General features: G+C 50.9%; 1 protein-coding gene across 6 annotated transcripts in view; it reads right to left on the bottom strand.

The window, feature by feature from the left end:
• Positions 1-970: 970 nt before the first annotated feature.
• LOC140405435 (pleckstrin homology domain-containing family A member 3-like) overlaps positions 971-14,190 on the bottom strand; it is a 32,303-nt gene continuing 19,083 nt past the window's right edge. For all 6 annotated transcript variants that reach the window (XM_072493843.1, XM_072493842.1, XM_072493839.1 and 3 more), the window contains 4 exons: positions 10,860-11,018; positions 6,686-6,729; positions 5,278-5,432; positions 971-4,652 (listed from right to left, as the gene is read on the bottom strand). In XM_072493843.1, coding sequence (XP_072349944.1) covers positions 4,591-4,652; positions 5,278-5,432; positions 6,686-6,729; positions 10,860-11,018 — 420 coding nt within the window. In that variant the 3' untranslated portion in view covers positions 971-4,590. The remainder of the gene's footprint in view (positions 4,653-5,277; positions 5,433-6,685; positions 6,730-10,859; positions 11,019-14,190) is intronic.

Below are 14,190 nucleotides of genomic sequence, written 5' to 3' on the forward strand. Positions count from 1 at the left end.
CATCATACCTCGTGCCAGCTCAATGTAATCTATAAAGTAATAACAAGGCAATGAAGGGTTGTGAAAACCAGGAGAAGTTTAACAATGACTGGGAGCCAATGTAGATCAGTGAGCACAGGGGTAATAGGAAACAGGACTTGGTGTCAGTTAAGACATGGGCGGACGTTTTGGATGATGGAGGGTAGCATGTCGGAGCCCAGTCAAGAGTGTGTTGGAATAGTTGAAATCCATAACCAGTGGCTTCCAGCTGAACTAAGTTTGGTTGCCTTTGCCAGATCAAAATATTAAGCATCTTTCCAACGAGCACAAAACAAAGCACAAAGGGGCAGCACAGTGGTTAGCACTGCTGCATCATAGCACCAGGGACCTGGGTTCAATTCCGGTCTTGGGTGACTGTCTGAGTTTGTACGTTCTCCCTGTGTCCTCCGGGTGTTCCGGTTTCCCTCCACAGCCCAAAGATGTACAGGTTAGGTGGATTGGCCATGATCAATTGCTCCTTCGTGTCCAAAGATGTGCGGATGAGGTGGATTGGCCTTTTTTAAAATTTGTTTATTTTTAAAAATAAATTTAGAGCACCCAATTATTTTTTTTCCAATTAAGGGGCAATTTAGGGTCGCCAATTCACCTACCCTGCACATCTTTGGTTTGTGTGTGTGTGGGGGGGGGGGGGGGGGGGGGGGGGGGGGAAGAGACCCACACAGTCACAGGGGGAATGTGCAAACTCCACACGGACAGAGAGCCAGGATCAAACCCGGGTCCTCGGCACTATGAGGCAGCAGTGCTAACCACTGTGCCACCCCGGGTGGACTGGCCATGATCAATGCGTGGGGTTATGAGGATGGGGTGGAGGAGTGGGCTTAGGTAGAGTGTTCTTTTGGAGGGTCGATGCAGACTCTGTGCCAAATGTCCTCCTTCTGCACTGTAGAGATTCTACGAAACATCAGGCAGATTAAAGAAATAGGCTGCGAACTAGGTCCAAAAACATCAATTTTATTTATGAAATTGACAATGTTATATAAAAGTAAATAGGCAGCATAAAATTTACAAAGAATACCTCAGGAAAAGCAGAGGTATATTCACATGGATGCGGTGTACAATTTTGTTTTAGTCTGTGGTGAAATAGTATAAATGTCGGCTTTATCGGTTCTGAATAAGGTTTAACCAAATGCTCCCAAAATTAGTGTTTCGTGTCAATTTTTAAGTTGCTTTGCTGCACCCCACTTGCAGGTCCTACAGTAATTGTCCAGACCTCAGGAAAGGTACTATATAAACGCGATGGAATGGACGACAAGTCTTCTATTGTAGTTATTTTACCCATCTGGTTCCCTCTAGGGAAGGAAATCTGCCACCCTTGCCCGGTCTGGCCTACATGTGACGCCAGACCCACAGCAATGTGGTTGACTCTGAACTGCCCTCTAAAATGGCCGAATAGGGATGAGCAACAAATGCTGGCCCAGCCAGCAACGCCCATATCCCAGGAAAGAATTACAATTAAAAATTATATTTAGACAGAGTCAGCTCGATACTGGCCTTTATTCAGAGATTGGGGTTCCAATCCATCCCTGATACAGTGAATGGCTCGATTAACAGAGGGGGAGCTATGCTCTACACTTAACTGTACTGCCCTGGGCGTGCTTAATGTGGGGTGCGCAAAATATAAAGCGTTTTATGCCCCAGCACCAATAACCTTAAGAATACAAATTCACACAAAAGAAATAGTTCTAACTATTACCACAGTAATTAATTTTAAGGCCCTCTGAGCAGGGCCATTATTTTAAAAAAATGTTACCACAGCCTAACACAACATTGTAACACGGTACAGAGCAACCATCTCATACTCATCTTGCATTCTCAAGGAGGACAGTGACATCAGGAATTTGGTTCCTTCAACGTTACAAAAGGTGCCGCTACATTCTTCATTTTTACCTTCATTTTGTCAAAGTTAATATTGCTGAACAGTGTGGTGCCAGCATTAAAACAGTCAACAGAAAAAAAACTGGTTCAGTTACATAAAATGCTACTTACATTCCAATTTGAGCCTCTCCTTAACACGAGGAACTAAGCGGACCTCTTTTTAAAGAGGTGTCGTGCCTATTCTTTGCTTACTTCTTCACTGCAATCCCCCTCACTTTCACAACTTAATAAACATCACTTTCCCTTCATTTCTCTTTGCAAAGTCTTAAAAGTTCACCACACCAGTTTCTTTTAATTTTTTTTTTTCAATTTAGAGACCCCAATTCATTTTTTCCAATTAAGGGGCAATTTAGCGTGGCCAATCCACCTCCCCTGCACATCTTTGGGTTGTGGGGGCGAAACCCACGCAGACACGGGGAGGATGTGCAAACTCCACACGGACAGAGCCGGGATCGAACCTGGGACCTCGGCGCCATGAGGCAACACGGCTAACCACCGCGCTGCCCTCCACACCAGTTTCAACCCCTGAGAAAATGGTAAGCTTGCAGTGTCCATTCAGGAACCAAATGGGTTCAGAAAGAAAGTAGGATTTTTGGTACAATTGGAAATGAGCAGTTTAGGGCCTCTGCTAGGACACAATTAATTTTGGGCCAGGCTTGTCCCGCTCGTCCAGGAAGAATGTGTGATGTTGCTAAAAGGTGCAGTCCAAATGAGGAGACGGCACCAAAAGGAGGTAGATCAGTCAGGACCTTATTTGGATGGCGGAGCAGGCTCAAAATGGCCGACTTCTTATGACGATCCAGCTTAAAATACAAGCAACGATACACACTGCTGTTAAAACTGTTCGTACCAACGCGTTTAATGGGGAATCCATTTTAACTAACTTAAGAATCAAATGACCCCCCCCATTGGAATACAATTTACAATTCCAAAATACACTGGATACTTCAGAGTGAACCATATTCATTTGAGTTTGCTGTTTTAATTATTTTTCAACATCACAGTCAAATATATGTATATATATTTATTTATATTTGTTTACACAAGATGTGTTACGTCGACATTCAAACCTGTTCACATTCCTATGGTAACATAAAAGGTGAAGAAAGAACATAGCAAGATATTAGTTTATCATTTCGTACCTCGAGAGAGCTCATACAACTGAATTAACCTGTGAGAGAGGTTAAAGAAGTTCAGGAACAAAGATGATAAAGCAACTACAGCACAAGTAGGGCAATTGGACATGTGGCAAGGAAAGTCAAATGCCAATGAAACTTAGGGTCCAAGATATAGTCAAGAAAAATGTTAAAATTAGTGTCCACTAATGATAAACCATACCATACAGGTGACTAATCCTGCCTTAATCTAGGTTTTAAATCCATATTGGCTAACTTTCGATTTTGTTTTGGATAAATATAAATAGAGCACAATCTGGTGTGGGTAATTTATTAAAACGTCCGCAACTAGTTAGACCTTGCATCTCCAGCTGACAGCAATGTTAATGGAAAAGAATACTTGTAACAATTTGAGACCATCGACTGTATCATCTAGATCTTGTGCAGAGGGTAGCATCCCTACCTCTGAGCTGGAAGCTCCAGGTTCAAGTCCCACCCCAGGACTTGGATAGCCAAGGAAGGTGCGTGTATAACGCGGCCAAACAGATTGGTTACCAACCTGCAAATCCTTCCAAAACCACACACACCAATGGCAGGCAGTAAGAGTGGGACAGATTCCCGGTCAGCCAGGTGATGGAAAGAAAGTTGGGAGTCTCTACCATTGCTATCCACAGCTCCAGACTGCAACATGCATGTAAATAAAAGTTTGTTACCACAACAACTCGGACTCCAAGTCTGGAACATACCACAACATCATCTTTTTAAATAGTCATCACAGGTTAAGTTGGGCAGTTAGGATGACTAAGCCTTCGATCCAATGTATGGCTTGGATTTGGGGGCTGAAGAGGTGCCATACAAGTCAGGGCTGCTTGGTGGAGATGGTATTTACAGAACAGTGCAACTAATATTTATGGTGTCACCATTACTTAAACAATATGACAGCTACCTTGAGCACAGTCATTTAGGCGAGTGAGATTTAATTTACCCATTGTAAAGGAGGCAGTTTGCATCATAGAAAGTGTATTTTCAGTGGCAAATGAGGTTACTTTAATGCGGCAGTCCCCACATGTTTCCAATTCAAATGTGGAGTGTGAAATATTAGTTTAAATTCCCCAAAGCTCCCCACTTAGTTTTCATTTACTTTTGAATGCTATTCAGTTCCACGTTTAAAATCGTGGCTATTGTCCATGAAATTATTGAGCAGTGTTTGCTGAGGAGTGTTGTATTAATTTACAAAGAGGTATTGCTTCTTGCACTGTGGGGCGGGTGGCCTTAAAAATCAAACACTATCCTGCTCAATATTCAACATCATTTCAACCAAGTATTAATGTGTCAGTGGAGAACCTAATACTAAAGATTAGTGAGTTACCAACATCTTCTGTATTGCAAGCTTCCATTCCCGAATCGTCTCGCAGGAGGTCTCGGTTTGGGTGATTTTCTGATGGCAACTTGGAAGGAGTTTCTCTTTATTTCCTTTCGCTTCCTCCTCTGGAGAGGAGTTATCCGTGTCTCGCCTGTGATTCCTTCGGTGTGCCGGGAGGGCACTATTTCCCCGACAACATTATTCACCATTGGCACTGCCCGCAGATTCATCGTGGGCATTTTGGGAAGGCGGCAGTGAATCTGTGAAGTTTGAAATCAGATTACTAAAGTAATTACGGTTCCAGTGAACCGCAACACGAACTAGAGGAACAGCACCTCATCTTCAGATTCGGCACTTTACAGCCTTCTGGACTTGACGTGAAATTCAACAACTTGAACTGTCTCCTCCATTTTGATTATATGCCACTATTGACACACGCCTTAATCTTTAACACCATCATTACCACTCACTTTACCTGTGTCCATGACCATGTCAAAATTCTCTTGAGAGCTACCAATCCCTGACCTCTTTTGCTCCACCCCCTCTCTTCAACAGTATAAACCCCATTATATTTTAACCCTTCCTCAGTTTTGGAAGAGTCATCAGACTCGAAACGCCAACTCTTTCTCGCCACAGATGTTGCCAGACCAGCTGAGTTTTTCCAGCATTGTTTTTTTATTGCCAAAGTAAAAGTCCGGCAAAGTATTCTTTAGTTTGCAATTTCCAATCCATTTTAAAAATGGTTGGAGGAGCACTAAAACCTGGAGCACGTTCTTTCACACCATGTCCCTTGCATCAGAGACTGATCGATCATCATTGGATGACATTTTGTAGGTTACACTAGTGGAGGACATGTTTTGCTGGGACGAGGTACACATTACTTACTTTCTGGCTGCACTGGGCAGCTGTTTTCCGGAGCCTTGCTTCCCATGGGCGGTCTTGTCCACCTGTTCGCTCGATGCGTTACCATTTCCTCCAGATTTCTCATTACTGTAATGGAGCCCTTCTGAGGCTGGACCAGATTGTTCATTTCTGCACTTCTGCAGCCAAAGAGTCAAGAATCAATCAACAAAGCAGCAAGGAGCAGGAGGCAGCCATTCGGTCAAGCCTGCTCCACATTCAATAAGATTGTCCCCCGGTTCTATTCTCTCGCACACGTGGAAACATCATAGATCATAGATTATCATAGAATTTACAGTGCAGAAGGAGGCCATTCGGCCCATCGAGTCTGCACCAGCTCTTGGAAAGAGCACCCTACCCAAGGTCAACACCTCCACCCTATCCCCATAACCTAGTAACCCCACCCAAGACTAAGGGCAATTTTGAACACTAAGGGCAATTTATCACGGCTAATCCACCTAACCTGCACATCTTTGGACTGTGGGAGGAAACCGGAGCACCCGGAGGAAACCCACGCACACCTCTCAGTATCCACCCTGTCAAACCCCTCAGGATCTTATATGTTTCAATATGATCACATCTCATTCTTTGAAACCCCAAACGAGTATAGGCCCAACCTTTCTTCACCAAGATAAGCCCTTCATCTCAGGGATGAGTTGAGTGAACCTTCTCTGAACTGCTTCCAATACAATTATCTATTTCAAGGCTGTAACACAGTATTAGTACAGAACGTCAGTTTGTAAATTACTGCTACCTAATTGAGTGACATTTGGGTGGGACAATCTTTGCATTGCTTGGTTTTCTTAATATGAAAGGATAGGGAAAACTATCTACTTCTTTTCATTTTATAACCAGGCATCACAAAATGGACTTCAATGCTCTTTAGAAACCCAAATCATTAAAAGAATTGTGAGCACCACTAGTTAGGCTGGCATTTATTGCCCATCACCAATTGGCCTTGAGAAGGTGGTGGTGAACCACCCTCTTGAACCGCTGCAGTCTCTGTGGTGTAGGTACACCCACTGTGCTGTGAGGGAGGGAGTTCCAGGATTTCGACCCAGCGACAGTGAAGGAACAGCCGATATATTTCCAAGTTGGGATGGTGAGCGACCTTTTGGGGGGGGGGGGGGGGGGGGGGGGGGGAAACTTCCAGGTGGTGGTGTTCCTATGTATCTGCTGCCCTTGTCCTTCTAGATGGGAGGGGTCCCGGGTTTGTGCTGTCAGAGGAGTCTTGGTGAGTTGCAGTAGTGTCGATGGGACACACGGCTGCCACTGTGCGCTGGTGGGAGTGACTGGGGTGCCAATCCAGTGGGCAGTTGTTTAGCTTCTTTGCACCATCTCTGCTATAACCACGCATTTAAAAGGGAACACACTGAGCAGACAAGACACCTACCTGTCCGGTGGAACAACACCACTGTGACTGACAGAACGTTTAACCTGAAAATTTAAAGAACAAACGCAAAAAGGAAACAAGTCAACTTCTGAAAATCTGAAGCAGAGCTCTTTGTGATACACTGGTTGTTCTCGCAGGGTTTCTAGATTGCAGGCGCACACACCCATTATACCTCTAATAACATTGCAGCTTCTTTTCAGCATAATTTTAAATAACTGGGCAACGGAGAGTTTTAGCATCAATTACATAAAGTTTCATTCCAATTAAATTGCACGTTTATACAATATCAGACTGCTGAGTAGGAAAGATGGCTAACATTGTGCCATGAAGAATGATGGGAAAAGAGGCCAACAGATTTGTGTGGAAGTTGAAGCAGAATGAATTTCATGGGACCAGACAGAACGACAGCTTGCAACTGGACATTTTGCTTCTCACAGTGTTTTGGAGCAGCGAGAGCAAGGCTCTCCCAAGGACCAATGACGTCTGTGGGCCACAGGATTGTTTATATGAATGAACTATAAACAAAAAACGAAAATCTTTATAAAATAGCAGGGACTTCTGAGATTCAGCAACGATAACCCCGGGATCAACACGGGCAAGACAGGACCCTGAGTTTGGAAGCTCACGGCACACACCCTCCAGAGCGAGCCTGGCCAAGTTCTCTCAATCAGGTAGTATTTTGTAGTTCAAGTGGGGAGTCTTGAAACTTGTGTATCTGTTTAATTAAGAAGTCTAAGTGAGTTCAATAAAGCTGTATTAAATCAAGTTGTTGAGAGGATTGGTTTGCCTGTTTTATCAGTTGCCTCCAGCAGAGGGCAGCAACAAGCTGTTATAATTCACTGAGTGAAGGCAGAATCTGGAGTCAGCCAGTCTTTCAGGACACACTGGGCGGGATTCTCCGAAATGGAGGCAGAGTGTTCGCGCCGTCGTGAACGCCGTTGAGGTTCACGACGGCGCGAAACGGCTCCTATCACGACCGATTCAGGGCCCAGATAATGGGCTAGGAGCGGGGCCGTGTCATTTACGCGCGCCAGGCCTTGGCCCCGCGTAAAGGTGGCGCCGCATACATGACGCGGCCGGCACCGCATAACTGGCGTCACCCGCGCATGCGTGGTTGCCGTCCTCTCCGAGTCCGCCCCGCAAGAAGATGTCAGACGGATCTTGCGGGGCTGCGGAAGAAAGGCGGTCCTCCTTCAGAGAGGCCGGCCCGACGATCGGTGGGCACCAATCGCGGGCGACACCCCATTTGAGCCCCCCCCCCCGGTGCAGGATCCCCCCCCCTCCCCCGGCAGGCCGCCCCCCCAGCGTTCCCGCGCTGTTCCCGCCGGCAGCGACCAGGTGTGGACGGCGCCGGGGGGAACCCGCTGTTTTGGGCAGGCCGCTCGGCCCATTCGGGCCTGAGAATGGCAGGGGTGCCGGAGAATCACCATTTTGGGCGTCTCGGGGCAATTCTCCGGCCTGCGCCGCGCGGAACTCGACCGGGCCGTTCCCGCCGCTTGGGAGAATCGAGGGAGGGCGTCGGACCGGCGTCGCGGGAAAATTTGGTGACCCAAGCGATTCTCCCAACCGGCGCGGGAGTGGAGAATCGCGCCCACTCTCTTTTCCCTCTTTCCAATACAGGTGAAAACCAGCCCTACATATACACACTTTAGAATAATGCCCTAACCTTTCCCTAATTAGTAACAATTGCTCTCACTGACAACACGAACATACACTTCATGTTGCAATCCTGTCACAATGAATATAAAAAGATGACACGGCAGGCACATGTTTCTAAACTTCCAATTAGACAGTCCTGATGTTATATTAGAAAGGACCATGGCCTCTGCCTCTATTAAATTAGGTTGTGTAAAGCTCCTTTATGGGGTGTATGGAGCCGGGGGGCGGGGGGGGGGGGGGGGTGTATGGGGCGGGGGGGGGGGTGTATGGGGCGGGGGGGGGGGGTGTATGGGGCGGGGGGGGGGGGTGTATGGGGCGGGGGGGGGGGTGTATGGGGCGGGGGGGGGGGTGTATGGGGCGGGGGGGGGGTGTATGGGGCGGCGGGGGGTGTATGGGGCGGCGGGGGGTGTATGGGGCGGGGGGGTGTATGTATGGGGCGGGGGGAGGGTGTACGGGGCGGGGGGGTGTACGGGGCGGGGGGGGGGGGGCGGGAGGGGTGTGTGGGGCGGGGGGGGTTGTGTGGGGCGGGGGGGGTTGTGTGGGGCGGGGGGGGGTTGTGTGGGGCGGGGGGGGTTGTGTGGGGCGGGGGGGTTGTGTGGGGCGGGGGGGGTTGTGTGGGGCGGGGGGGGTTGTGTGGGGCGGGGGGGGTTGTGTGGGGCGGGGGGGGTTGTGTGGGGCGGGGGGGGTTGTGTGGGGCGGGGGGGGTTGTGTGGGGCGGGGGGGGTTGTGTGGGGCGGGAGGGGTTGTGTGGGGCGGGGGGGGTTGTGTGGGGCGGGGGGGTTGTATGGGGCGGGGGGGTTGTATGGGGCGGGGGGGTTGTATGGGGCGGGGGGGTTGTATAGGGCGGGGGGGTTGTATGGGGCGGGGGGGGTTGTATGGGGCGGGGGGGGTTTTATGGGGCGGGGGGGGTTTTATGGGGCGGGGGGGGTTGTATGGGGCAGGGGGGGTTGTATGGGGCAGGGGGGGTTGTATGGGGCAGGGGGGGTTGTATGGGGCGGGGGGGTTGTATGGGGCGGGGGGGTTGTCTGGGGCGGGGGGGTTGTCTGGGGCGGGGGGGTTGTCTGGGGCGGGGGGGTTGTCTGGGGCGGGGGGGTTGTCTGGGGCGGGGGGGTTGTCTGGGGCGGGGGGGTTGTCTGGGGCGGGGGGGTTGTCTGGGGCGGGGGGGTTGTCTGGGGCGGGGGGGTTGTCTGGGGCGGGGGGTTGTATGGGGCAGGGGGGGTTGTATGGGGCGGGGGGGTTGTATGGGGCGGGGGGGTTGTCTGGGGCGGGGGGGTTGTCTGGGGCGGGGGGGTTGTCTGGGGCGGGGGGGTTGTCTGGGGCGGGGGGGTTGTCTGGGGCGGGGGGGTTGTCTGGGGCGGGGGGTTGTATGGGGCAGGGGGGGTTGTATGGGGCAGGGGGGGTTGTATGGGGCAGGGGGGTTGTATGGGGCGGGGGGGTTGTATGGGGCGGGGGGGTTGTATGGGGCGGGGGGGTTGTATGGGGCGGGGGGGTTGTCTGGGGCGGGGGGGTTGTCTGGGGCGGGGGGGTTGTATGGGGCGGGGGGGTTGTATGGGGCGGGGGGGTTGTATGGGGCGGGGGGGTTGTATGGGGCGGGGCGGGTGTATGGGGCGGGGCGGGTGTATGGGGCGGGGGGGTTGTATGGGGCGGGGGGGTTGTATGGGGCGGGGGGGTTGTATGGGGCGGGGGGTTGTATGGGGCGGGGGGGTTGTATGGGGCGGGGGGGTTGTATGGGGCGGGGGGGTTGTCTGGGGCGGGGGGGTTGTCTGGGGCGGGGGGGTTGTATGGGGCGGGGGGGTTGTATGGGGCGGGGGGGTTGTATGGGGCGGGGGGGTTGTATGGGGCGGGGGGGTTGTATGGGGCGGGGGGGTTGTATGGGGCGGGGGGGTTGTATGGGGCGGGGGGGTTGTATGGGGCGGGGGGGTTGTATGGGGCGGGGGGGTTGTATGGGGCGGGGGGGTTGTATGGGGCGGGGGGGTTGTATGGGGCGGGGGGGTTGTATGGGGCGGGGGGGTTGTATGGGGCGGGGGGGTTGTATGGGGCGGGGGGGTTGTATGGGGCGGGGGGGTTGTATGGGGCGGGGGGGTTGTATGGGGCGGGGGGGTTGTATGGGGCGGGGCGGGTGTATGGGGCAGGGGGGGGGGGGGTTGGCTTGGGTGGGCTCTGGGCCCACCGGAGGTGGTGATCTTTGACTGTGACCAATTCCTAAAAACAGAAAACAATGGTTCCGCGGAGGGGTTGCAAATGGTATTTAGTTTGTATGATTTTGTGTTTTATGAAATGAAAACGTTAATAACAATACTTTTAAAAATGAGGTTGAGTAGCGCTGCTATGAAACAGCAGACTTGTGACATATCACATTGGTGCTTCGTGAGGGGCAAACGTGAGGGGCAAACGTGAGGGGCAAACGATACCTGTCACTAGATGTACAAAACCTGCCCTTGCTCCAACCAGGAAGCCTGCCGCAGGCATGAAAAGAAAATGGAGATATTTAAGATCAGAACTGAAGTTCCCTTACCCTGCGAAGAGGTGTGGAGGTAACATGAGCAACCGTGGACTCTGGGGGTGAAAGCAGCTCTGGGGATATCTTCTCGCTTGCTATTTTCATACAATCGTCGAGTGTAATTATAAAGGTATTGCACGTGGCTTTAAGCAACGAAGAAGCCTCATTCATTTTCTGAAAAAAAGACACACACTTATCTATGAATATGCATAAGTACCAGCTCAAATGTTCTTTTTGTTACACACAAGGTAAAGAAGGCGGCCATATTCCCCAGAGATACCACTGACTAACCACAGTGTCAATTGAAATTAATACACAAATTCATTTAATTAATTAGAAACACTCCCCTTTCCTGAAATTAATAACTCATGATGGGGCACAATTCCATCCACTTTGTGGCCTAATCCAAGTTACCACTCCCAATGGGTGAACTTTGCCAGTGAGCTTCAAGCAGCTGCTCAACCACAGGTGGCTTCACAGCAGGAGGGTGGGCAGCTCTCACCTCATGTCCACATATCTGCGCTGTCCAGCTCATGTCTTTGAATAGCAATCAGAAACTGGGATCAAAAATAATTGGGAGACATTCCCTAGCCGCATGGCTTGGCAACACATCAAACGCTGCACCTTCCCACCAATCTATTGGACTAGCTGGAAGGAGAGAACCAGACGCAGTCCCTGCACACACTTGGAGCAGGAGAGAGAAAAGATGCGACACGGCGATCGAGCAGAATTTGCAAAAGTAACTTGAGCAAGTCCGATTTTCTTCCTCGCTGTCTTAAGCCACAAATAACGGAATCAGACATATGCAACTGTCCACAAATAGGGGGTAGAAAATGGAGCTGCAGCATTTCTGGATTATTTGCTGGAATCCACTAGAGCCAACAAGCAGTGCTCCGTCATGTTGAACACTACTTGGAAAGGGCGGCACAATGGTTCGCACTCTCACCGCCGAGAACCCGGGTTCGATCCTGGCCCCGGGTCACTGTCCGTGTGGAGTTTGCACATTCTCCCCGTGTCTGCGTGGGTTTCACCCCCACAACCCAAAGATGCAGGGTAGGTGGATTGGCCACAATTCTTGTGAAGATAAAGTCCTATCTTCACATTGAGGATACTTTCCACTGTGTTATGTGGCACTACCACCATGCTAATTGGGATAAACTTCGAACGGATCTAGCAATTCAAGACTGAGCATCCAGGAGGCACGCGGTGGGTCCTCAGCAGCAGCAGAATTGTACTCAACCACAGTGTGTAACCTCATGGCCCAGCCTCAGTCCAAACATGGATAAAAGAGCGGACTGCCAGTGACGAGGTGAGGGGAGAGTGACTGCCCTTGACATCAAGGCAGCATTTGACCGAGTGTGGCATCAAGGAGCCCGAGCTAAGCTGGAGTCAATGGGAATCGGGGAAAACTCTCCGCTGGTTGGAGTCATACCCGGCACAAAGGAAGATGGTTGTGGTGGTTGGAGGTCAATCATCTCAGCTCCAGGACATCACTGCAGGAGTTCCTCGGGGTAGTGTCCTCGGCCCCAACCATCGTCAGCTGCTTCATCAATGACCTCCCTTCCATCATAAGGTCAGAAGTGGGGATGTTCACTGATGTTCGCACAATGTTCAGTGTCATTCACGACTTCTCAGATCACGAAGTAGTCCATGTCCAAATGCAGCAAGACCTGGACAATATCCAGGCTTGGGCTGACAAGTGGCAAGTTACATTCGCACCACACAAGTGCCAGGCAATGACCATCTCCTACAAGAGAGAATCTAACCATCACCCCTTGACATTCAATGGCATTACCATCGCTGAATCCCCCACAATCAACATCCTGGGGGGTTACCATTGATCAGAAACTGAACTGGACTAGCCATATAAATACTGTGGCTACCAAAGCAAGTCAGAGGCCAGGAATCCTGCAACGAGTAACTCACCTCCTGACCCCCTAAAGTATGTCCACCATCTACAAGGCACAAGTCAGGAGTGTGATGGAATACTCTCCACTAGCCTGGGTGAGTGCAGTTCCAACAACACTCAAGAAGCTCAACACCATCCAGGACATGCAGCCCGCTTGATCGACACCCCATCCAGACATTCACTCCCTCCACCACCGATGAACCGTGGCAGCCATGTGCACCATCTACAAGATGCACTGCAGGAATTCATCAAGGTATAAAGATGATTTCTTGCAGTATGGTTTTGTCAATTGTGCCAATGCAAACTAGGATGCAAAGCCCATGTGTGTTATATGCAGGGAAGTACTAGCTAATGAGAGGTGAAGTTTCAGATTTTGAAAGAGAAGTGGTGGGTGAAAAATTCCTTTCGAGGTTGAGACCCCAGAATCAGTTATTAACTTACAGCTGACTCCAAATTAAAAGACTACGCTGCTGTAGCTGACCTATGATACCACATTTAAAACACGTCAAAAGCCCATGAGACGGTCAGCATTCTGGAGTAGTATCTCCCAGAAGTATCCAGTGCTGAGTTAAAGATGCATTTTGTTGCTATTGCCCTTCATGACAACCTACATGTGCGAGGTTGGATTTTCTGTTCTCACAAAGATGAAAACGACACAAAGGAACTGGAAGACGTCTGCACCTGACATATGCGCATTGACCTCTCCTCCTGTGAATCTGATTGGAGTAAGACCGTGAGGACCAAAGAGGCAAGTGAACATGGCGTGTGTCAAAGGTCGGCCGGTGTGGGTCACAAAGGTCGGCCAGTTGGCAAAAGTGGGTCCCGTGAAAATAAGTCTGAAGAACACTGATCTAGAAGGACACGGGCAGCAGATACCTGGGTACATCACCACCTGGAGGTTCCCCTCCCAAGTTACCCACCACCCTGACTTGGAACTGTATCGGCCGTTCCTTCAGTCGCTGGGTCAAAATCCAGGAACTCCCTCCCTAACAGCACTGTGGGTGCACCTACACCTCAGGGACTGCAGCAGTTCAGGAAGACAGCTCACCGTCACGTTCTCAAGGGCAATTAGGGATGGGCAATAAATGCTGGACTAGCCAGCGATGTCCCACCCCAAAAAAAAAACATTGGCTACATAGAAATCAAAAATCAGGGGCGTCATTCTCCGACCCCCCCAGCGGGCCACCCCCCGCGATTCTCCGGCCCGGATGGGCCGAAGTCCCGCCGATAAATTGCCTGTCCCGCCGGCGTGGATTAAACCACCTTTTGAACGGCGGGACAAGGCCGCGTGGGCAGGCTCCGGGGTCCTGGGGGGGGCTCGGGGCGATCTGACCCCAGGGGGTGCTCCCACGGTGGCCTGGCCCGCGATCGGGGCCCACCGTTCCGCGGGCGGGCCTGTGCCGTGGGGGCACTCTTTCCCTTCCGCCTCCGTCTCCA

Source organism: Scyliorhinus torazame, chromosome X (genome assembly GCF_047496885.1).
Source record: "Scyliorhinus torazame isolate Kashiwa2021f chromosome X, sScyTor2.1, whole genome shotgun sequence".
Classification (NCBI taxonomy): Eukaryota; Metazoa; Chordata; class Chondrichthyes; order Carcharhiniformes; family Scyliorhinidae; genus Scyliorhinus; species Scyliorhinus torazame.